Raw genomic sequence first — 8,501 nt, forward strand, 5'->3', positions numbered from 1 at the left:
TGTGGGGGAAGCCATGGGTAGGCCCTGGGAGAAGTGGGGAGGGCCCTAGAGGGGTGAGGAGTGGGGAGAGCATGTTTAGGATGTGAAGGTGGGGGGGCTGTGGGTAAGTCCTAGGGGAGGAGTGGGGAGGGGGTATGGGGGAAGCTATGGGTAGGCCCTGGGGGGGGATGTAGGGAGGATGTGGAGGACATAGGTGAGGTGGGGAGGGCCATGTATGGGGTGTGGAGGTGAGGGGAGGGCCATGGGTAAGCCCCCAGACCTGGGTGGTATGAGGCCCTGAGGGTTCCCAGCTGGGTGGGGGGGGGGGGGGCTCAGGACCTGTGGGGCACAGCCTGGTTTTGGAGTGGGGTGTTCCCTCCACACCACCCTATGGAGTAGGGTTGGATTGAGTCCCCTTTGGTGGGGGGGAGGTCACCCCCTTGACACCCCCCGAGCTGACCCCGTTGTCCTCAGGCTGCCCATACCCCTCCAGGCAGCCCTCTTCCCTCCCCCCCCACCCCAACCACCCCTTTTTCTCTGAAGTGCCCCAATCTCCTCAGAACTGCCCCCTCACACCAGAACTGCTCTCCACTCAGGTGCAGCTTAAGGGGAGGGCTCTGTAGGGACCCCCCCACACACACAGGCAGGGATCAGGGCAGCTCGCCCCGCAGTGTCTGCATGGAGCTGCGTTCCTTGTGGGTGCAAGGGATTGGTGAGAGCAGCGATGGGAGAAATTCGGGTTTAAAACAATCCAGTGCTGAACATCAGGAGAAACAAAACCAGCCCGTGGTCCTGAAGGAGGCACGTGGGGACGTTCCCTGGGCAGGGGGTGACCTGTCTGGTACCATGAATGCTGACAAGAGGGGACTGCGCCGTGCTGCACGATGCAGGCCGTGCTGATGGCCGTGCAGCCGCTTCTCAGGGCAGCTGCTTGGAATTCTAACGGGGAATCGATGCGTGTCGCCACCCAGCTCTGCTGGAAGCGCCTCCCACTTCGCTCAGGTGTGCAAACACTTTCACTTTGAGGGCAGGATCTGGCTTTTTGGGGCTGGGGGAGGCTCGCTCCAAGCAGTTTCAGGCTGTGCCTTTCCTCATACGTGCTCACGCACCGGGAATTTTCCCCTTCAGGTTTCCCTTGTTCTGTGTGAAGCACGCTTGCTCTGGGCCAGCTGGAGCGCTGAGAGTGTCGGTTCTGCACTTTTCTAATTTGGAGCTTAATTAGTGTTTGAATCTGCTCGCTCCTGCCCTGAGAACTGGGCTTGCTGGGTGGGCAGGGGCAGCGCTCAGCCCAGAGAGAAGCGGAAAATAAACGAAGCTGAAGGAAAAAAAAAAAAAAAAAAAATCCCCAACAAAACAGCCCCAAAGTGAAACGCTGCTTAACTGCTCTGCAATCCCTCTGGTTCTCTGGGTGGTGAAGGTAGAATAGAGCGTGCCACGCCGTGACATCCCGCTCCAGGATGGCGTAGAGCTTAGCAAAACTTGCCAGTGGGAGTGCAGGCATCTGCTGCTGCCTCCTGCGTGCTTCACCTGCTGCTCCTGCTGCTTGTGCTGGGAGGGTGCAGCAAGCAAATGATCCTTGTTCCTTAGCTTCTTGTCACCTTCGGTTTTGCAGAGCTCCGGCGTGTCACGTGTTGCTCTGTTCCCGTGTCAGCTCTTCAGAAATGGGTATTTTAGGATTTCTCTGCAGCGCTGGGGTCGTCGCTGTTCTGGAGCGTTCCGCTGTCGGTATCACCGTGGTGCCTGGGGAGGGAGCGGGGCTGTGGGTGCAGAGCTGAGCTGGGTGCTCCTTCCTAGCAAGGTGAAGGAGATGCCACGAAGAGAGGGGGATTTTCTTACCTTGTGTCCTTCTCCTGTTTTATGGAGACTTAAACATCTCCAGTCTTGCAGAGTTCGGAGCGCTGCGCACCTCCCTGGCACCAACCAGGGTCCTGTTAGGGTTCAGCAGCGTGAAACAAATCGGGCTGACCCGTCCATGAGCGAAATGGGGGCAGAGGTTGGAGAGTTCCTTTCATACGAGCTCGCTTCTGAAGGCTCTCTGCTAACTGAGGGTGCAGACCACCGCCTACGAGAATGAAAAACATTAGCAATTAGTTCATGTTAATTGTCAGTAGGAAGTAATGCCTGTAACTGTCTCACCACCGTCGCTGCTTCTGCACAGACAAGGATTTCTGTTTGATCTGGCGCTCCTAGCACTGTGAACAAGGTTCCTTGCTTGTTGTTGCTGTTTTCCTTCAGAACTGCTGGACAGAAATAGGCACGTGGCTGTTGTGCTTTTCTCCCCGCCGTGCTTTGTCCCCAGCTCTCCCACCCAGCAGAAGCGATGCCGCCTGGCAGCCACACAGCGCTGCGCCTGGGGGAGCCCTCGGCATGGGGGGAGAGCAAAAAGGGAGCAAACAAGAAATTGGATACAAAACGAGGAGGAGAAAAAGCTGCTGTCTCACTTCCTACCGCATTAAAATCCAACCAGAGCTCCCTGGTGGCGGTGGACTTCCTGGGAGCGCGAGAGCCGGAGCGCTGCGCCTCGTGCCTTCCGTCACGTACCGCCTCCTGCCCACAGTTGTTGATACCTCTCTCCATCGAAGCGTGCACCCAGCTGTGCTGCAGCAGGAGCTGCTCTGCTTTCCAGCTTCTTCCTTTCTGTAACGGGTCGGGGAAGAGGTTGGAGCCTTCGCTTCCGCAGTCGTCCCCGCTTCCCCACGGCCGGGCAGGGGCTTTGCTGAGGGGCTTGGCTTCAGGGAGCCACCAGGACCCAGGTGCTTTCCTAGGAAGCCCATCTCTGGGTTCCCAGCTGTGGAAGTTCTCAGAGGTGCTTGGCAGCGGCTCATAGAACCACAGCCAGCCCCAGCAGCCCAGCTCTGCATCTGCCTCTGGAGCAGGGGCTGGTGGTTGTCAGTGTGGGATGACACCTTGTTCACACTGGGTTCTTTTCAGCCTCCAACCTGGTTTGTGGGAATCCTTGCTTCCTACGTTCAGAGCTTTGTAAAGCAGCTGCGTGTGTTCTGCTCCACGATGCACAAAATCTTGTGCACTGTTGGGATGTTGGATGCCGGGGCAGGACTTGGGATGAGGTTTTTCACAGCAGTGGTGTTTTCTCATTAAATGAAAAAAAACTGTGGGACTCCCTTCTCTTGCAAAGCATCTACTGCTGTGAGCAGCTCCCCTCCCTTGGGGGAGCCCGTGGGGACCAGCAGCCAGCTGGGATTTCTCTGCGGATGGGCCTGGTTTAACATCAGCTTTTTGGGTTTGTTTTGTGATTTCGGGTTTGTTTTGTGATTTCAGGTTTGTGCTGGCCGTGGGCAGCGCCGTCTTCGATGCCATGTTCAATGGTGGAATGGCCACGACTTCCACGGAGATTGAGCTGCCCGACGTGGAGCCCGCTGCCTTCCTGGCTCTGCTGAAGTAAGCTTCCAATGCACAGCACCCTGGGATGAAGGGATTGATTGTAGAGAGGAGTGCTTCCAATGAAAGCAGTGAACCATTCTGTGAAGCAGAGGTCGTACGTTTCTAAATAAACCTCTCTGTCGATCCATCTGAGGGCTTTACATGCTGCTGCTAAATCCCTCTTTTGCTGGGTAACATCTGGTCTAGCTGATGGCCAGAAATATCTGCCTGGCTTCATCTGGAGGTGTAGCAGGCATTTAAGAAGCACGCCTTCCTGCTGCTTCACCTTTCCAGCGTGCCTTGTTGGTCTGTGTGCTGGGAGGAGGAGGAGGAAGGGGCAGTGACATCCCATTCACGATGGCTTTGAGCTCAGCTGGTGCTGTGTGCGATGCAGCAGCACTGAATGCATGCTGGGGAGTCACTGTCTCATCTCTGTGGGGTTTCTGTCACCGAGTTCTGGGCTTTCCAGGCTGGTGCTCCTGATGCGTTCCCCGCTTGCTCCCTGTTAGGAGCAATACCTATATTTGGCTTTGGCACACTTCTCGCTTTACCTTCCAGAAGTGCTTAGGTCGAGACTGTGCTATCCTAGAAGATTTGAGAATCCATCTCCATAAAAATGAAAGGCCAGAATTAACAGCCCTGCAGTCCCCTGCCCTGGGCTCACATCAGCTCAGGCACCAGCACATAGGGAATCCCTTCAGCTGGCGAGTTGTGTCTCTGGAGCAGAGTTACTCTCTGCCTTTAAGGCTTGGTGAGGCTAGAATATCAAGGGAGACGCAAAATCAGGCTGTTCCCTGCCAGGATTCATCAGTTCAACCCCAGTGACCATTCTGTTTGTCTGGGGTTGCCTTCTACATCTTCCCTCTGCTTCTGCATCCCAGCCTTCCCCACATCCCTCAAGAAACAGGGAGCTCCAGGATGGCAGGCAGAGACACAGAACAGCTTTAATGGACGGCAGGGGTGTTCTTTGTTACCTCGCTGAGCAACGCTTGTTTGCCTGCTTCCAGGTTTCTTTATTCAGACGAAGTTCAGATCGGACCAGAGACTGTTATGACAACCCTTTACACTGCTAAAAAGTACGCGGTTCCAGCCCTGGAAGCTCACTGCGTGGAGTTCCTGAAGAAGAACCTCCGAGCAGACAATGCCTTCATGCTGCTAACACAGGTGAGGTTGCCACGGTTGGCACAAATCCATGGGAACAGGAGAACAAGTATGGTGAGCATCATCGTCCCAAAGAGAGCTGTTCCGTGTGGGAGCGCTTTGCAGCCTCCCTCGCAGCAGCACCGTGGTCACCAGGTTTGTGGAAGGAGCAGCCGAGGACAGCGAGCATCGCTGCCAGCTCAGGGCTGAGGTCTCAGATCAGGGTCCTTGCAGGGCTGATGGCAGCCAAGGCCACGTTCCTGTCCGCTTCACAGCGTTGTCCCTCCCTGGCTGCAGTGGTCGTGGTCTTTGGGTTCAGCAGCCCGGAAGCTGAGAGATCAGGAGCTGTTGTTCCAAATGCAGAGATCTCTTCCCCATAGACCCCAGCTGTGGAGGGGCATCCTGTGCTGTCCATCCGCTTGTGGGAGCTGGAAATGTGGACTTGTGGTGGTACGTCTTACTGCTGGGCTCTGGGGGCTGTCTGCCACCCTGGCAGCTTTGGCAAGGCAGCACGTAGGCCCGTGGTGATTTCCCAGTCTCAAAAGAAGAAGGTGTCCTAGGTTTTCAGATACGGTGCTGAAGCAGGGACAGGCTTCCCTGCTTCCTTTTGCTCTGCGAAGCTCACAGCATACCTGTTACAATTGACTGTCACTGCTGGTTCCTATGTAGCTTGCTTGCTGTCACAGCATACCAAGTCTTCAAAAAGCTGCAGGGTGGGATTGTTGGAGGAGCATCCCTGTATCTCAGTGTTAGGCTGCACGAGAGCCTCACCCGGAGCTGGTTACTGAGAGACAGCCAGATCTGCTCCTTCACATGGAAAGCTGCCTGTATTCCCTGCTTCTCCTGCAACGAATCTAGCCGTTATGCACCTGAGATCTGAGGTGCACATGTTCAGAGCATTTCCCAGCACGCTTAGGGCTGCAGACAGCTGGTGGAGCCCGAGACCCCAGCGCTCTGTGGTTGCATCCCTGCTGCAGCTCCCCAGCTCTGACACTGGTGGTGTTTTGAGCAGCTGCTAATCCCTGCCAGTGGCAAACTGCTTTCCTGGTGCTCGCAGTCAGGGATCCTCGGTGCTCTCACGCCAGATGTGCGTGCAGACGTCCCGTGCAGGTCAACAAGGAAATCATAGGGGAGAGCCTCGTGGATTTCACCCGTCAGATGGTGGCACTGCAGCCTGGGCCGCTCCCAGCTCTGGATGCCAGGGGAGCAGGTGAGCGCTGGCAGCGCTTCCCCGGTCTGTGAGAGCAGCGAGCACCGCGTTGGCTCCTTGTGCGTGGTCCCAGTGCTGAAGTTGGTCCTCCCTGAGCCCTGCAGACACACACAGGGCGGGCAGGCGAACCTCAGCAGTGGCAGCGAGCTCAGGACGTGGCACTCTGTGGCATCAGGTGTGGGGTGGAGCAGTCCCCCCCCAGCAGGATGGAGCACTGCACCGGTTGGGCCGTTCTGCTGCTGCCCAACCTCAGCCTGGCTGCGTTCCTGCACAGGAGGCACCTCTGTGCGTCCTTACAGCCAGGGGAGCCATCGTGCAAAGCCGCCTCCTAGGCGTGAAAACGACGTGATAAAATCAGCCCCGTTGGGCTGGGTGGTCAGCGTGGTGCTGGGTGGCAGAGGAAGGACGTGCCTGGAGACACGCACAGCTGAAACAGAGCCGTGCCCAGCACGGAGCAGTGTGCTGGCCTTCACCTTGTGCTTCAACGTGTGTGAGGTTCTGCTGTGCTCAGGCAACGCAGCGCCGACGAGGACGGGCTGTGGGGAGGGGGGGAGCGCCCGTGCTTAGCGTCAACTTGTCAAATGCCCCGCGTCTTAATGATTGCTTCTCCACGACCAGGCAAGGCTGTTTGACGAGCCTCAGCTGGCCAGCCTGTGCCTGGAGAACATCGACAAGAACACGTCGGACGCCATCAACGCGGAGGGCTTCACTGACATCGACCTCGGTGAGCGCTCGTCCCTCCCCGTGCAGGCTGCCCACGCGCCAGCCCCGCGCTCCCTGCCCCTCACCCCCTGGGCTTCCTGCTGTGCCCGTGCTGTTCCGGGTCAGTGTGCCGAGCCGTGCCGGCTGCAGAGGAGCACGCTCACGTGCAGAAACGCACTGGAGCCGCTGGCTTTGGTGCGGCGAGTTCTCGTGGGCATGACGCGGTGCCCGTTCCCTGCGCTGCTGCTGGCAGGTTTGGGCCGGGCCCAGCTTGCCTCCTCCTGCCGAGCTGGCAGCGTTCCCCCAGCCCTCGTCAGGCTCCGGGCTTACAAAGGCGCTGTGTTTTGGAAGCGAGCACCAGTTTGAATTACCATCGGCGGCCACCGAGCCGGCTGGGCGCTGCTCACAGGCACTAACACTCAGACGTTACCCTTCCTGGGATGGGTTGGGATATGGGGGTGCAAGGCACGGGGAGGGGCACCCCTCGCTCCATCCAAATCCGACACGGGGTCGCGCTGCGCTTCGTCCCGCTGCACTGAGCGCAGGGCGGTGTCGGGGCGCTGCTGATGTTGCCCCGTGCCGCCTTGCAGACACGCTGGTGGCGGTGCTGGAGCGGGACACGCTGGGCATCCGCGAGGTTCGCTTGTTCGGCGCCGTGGTTCGCTGGTCGGAGGCCGAGTGTCAGCGGCAGCAGCTGCAGGTGGTGCCCGAGAACAAGCGCAAGGTGCTGGGCAAGGCGCTGGCTCTCATCCGCTTCCCGCTGATGACGATCGAGGAGTTTGCGGCAGGTAACGGCCCCGGCAGCGCCGCCTGCGCTCCCCGGCACGGGGCTGGGGACGCAGAATCGCGCTCTCAGTGTTCATTCGACCTCGAGGTTCTTCCCCGTTCCCTCTGGCTTTAAGAAATGACCGGCTGAGTCCCGCTCCCCCCGCGCTCCTTTGTAAAGGTGTCAGCGCTCTGCCGGGTGCCTGCCCGGCCCACGCTGCGCCCTGGGCTCCCTTTGTCGGCTGCCAGCCTCACCCAGCTGCTGCCACGCAGAGCGCAGCCCCCGGGGCAGCCGGCAGCATCCCTCCAGGAGGGGCTGGTGCTGCTGAGCGTCCCGGAGCGTTGCTCGGGGTTCTGAGCGGAGGCCGCGTCTGAACGGTTTCGCCGTTTGGGCTGAAGATCTCCTGGTTGCGTTCCCGTGCCCCCCCCCCCCGTCTCTTGACGCTGTGGCGGTGGAAAGCTGGCAGCCAGCTTCAACATGAACAGCTTCACCGCGCGGCGGGGCCGTGCTCGGAACTGGGGCACGTGCAGATGGCTGCAGCACGAAGCAGACGAGGAGCAGAGGGGCGGCAGTGCCAGCTCCTCGTCCTCTGCAGCTCCCAGAGCTCCACGCTGCCCTCAGCCCGCCCTTCAGAGCTCGGGTCTGTTTCAGTGGGGCTGGGATTTCCCCCTCCCTCCTCTTCGAGAAGCCCTGCGAGCTTCCTCCCTCCGCTTTAACCCAAAAGATGAGCGAGAGAAACTGCAGAACTCGCAACCCGAGCAGCAGCGCAGCGAGCTGCAGCCTGCCAATGTCAGCAGCCCGGCAGTTCTGGCTCTTGCAGGCAGCCCGCAGCGCTGCTCATACGAGCAGCCGAGCAGCTCCGTGCTGCTGCCGAAGGAGCCGCGGCTCCGGTTCCTCCCCAGTTCCCTTTGTGAAAGCGCAGGGAGCTGCCGCAGTTCCACCGCAGCTCGAAGCCGGGCGCTGGCTGCCCCGCGCTCACGGCGCTGCTCCCTGCAGGGCCGGCGCAGTCGGGGATCCTGACGGACCGCGAGGTGGTCAGCCTGTTCCTGCACTTCACCGTGAACCCCAAACCGCGCGTGGAGTTCATCGACCGGCCGCGCTGCTGCCTGCGGGGGAAGGAGTGCAGCATCAGCCGATTCCAGCAGGTGGAGAGCCGCTGGGGGTACAGTGGGACTAGTGACAGGATAAGGTCAGCTTCTCTGCTCGTTCTGCTGCCGATCGATTCGTGTTTCCCGAGCTCCCCGCCCCAAACCCGCAGCGCGGCCCCGCGCTGCCGCCCGCTCCTCCCCGCGCTCGCCGCTCCCCGCACGCGGCCGGGGCTCG

The 8,501-nt window shown here is 59.7% G+C and overlaps 1 protein-coding gene across 1 annotated transcript in view; it reads left to right on the forward strand.

Moving 5' to 3' along the window:
- The window catches only part of BTBD2 (BTB domain containing 2), a 7,199-nt gene continuing 1,888 nt past the window's right edge, over positions 3,191–8,501 (forward strand). Inside the window, exons 1-5 of the mRNA XM_021379010.1 lie at positions 3,191–3,378; positions 4,368–4,524; positions 6,329–6,434; positions 7,003–7,200; positions 8,175–8,490. Of these exons, the coding sequence (XP_021234685.1) occupies positions 3,296–3,378; positions 4,368–4,524; positions 6,329–6,434; positions 7,003–7,200; positions 8,175–8,490 (860 nt within the window). The 5' untranslated portion in view covers positions 3,191–3,295. The remainder of the gene's footprint in view (positions 3,379–4,367; positions 4,525–6,328; positions 6,435–7,002; positions 7,201–8,174; positions 8,491–8,501) is intronic.

Source organism: Numida meleagris, chromosome 27, assembly GCF_002078875.1.
Source record: "Numida meleagris isolate 19003 breed g44 Domestic line chromosome 27, NumMel1.0, whole genome shotgun sequence".
Lineage (NCBI taxonomy): Eukaryota > Metazoa > Chordata > Aves > Galliformes > Numididae > Numida > Numida meleagris.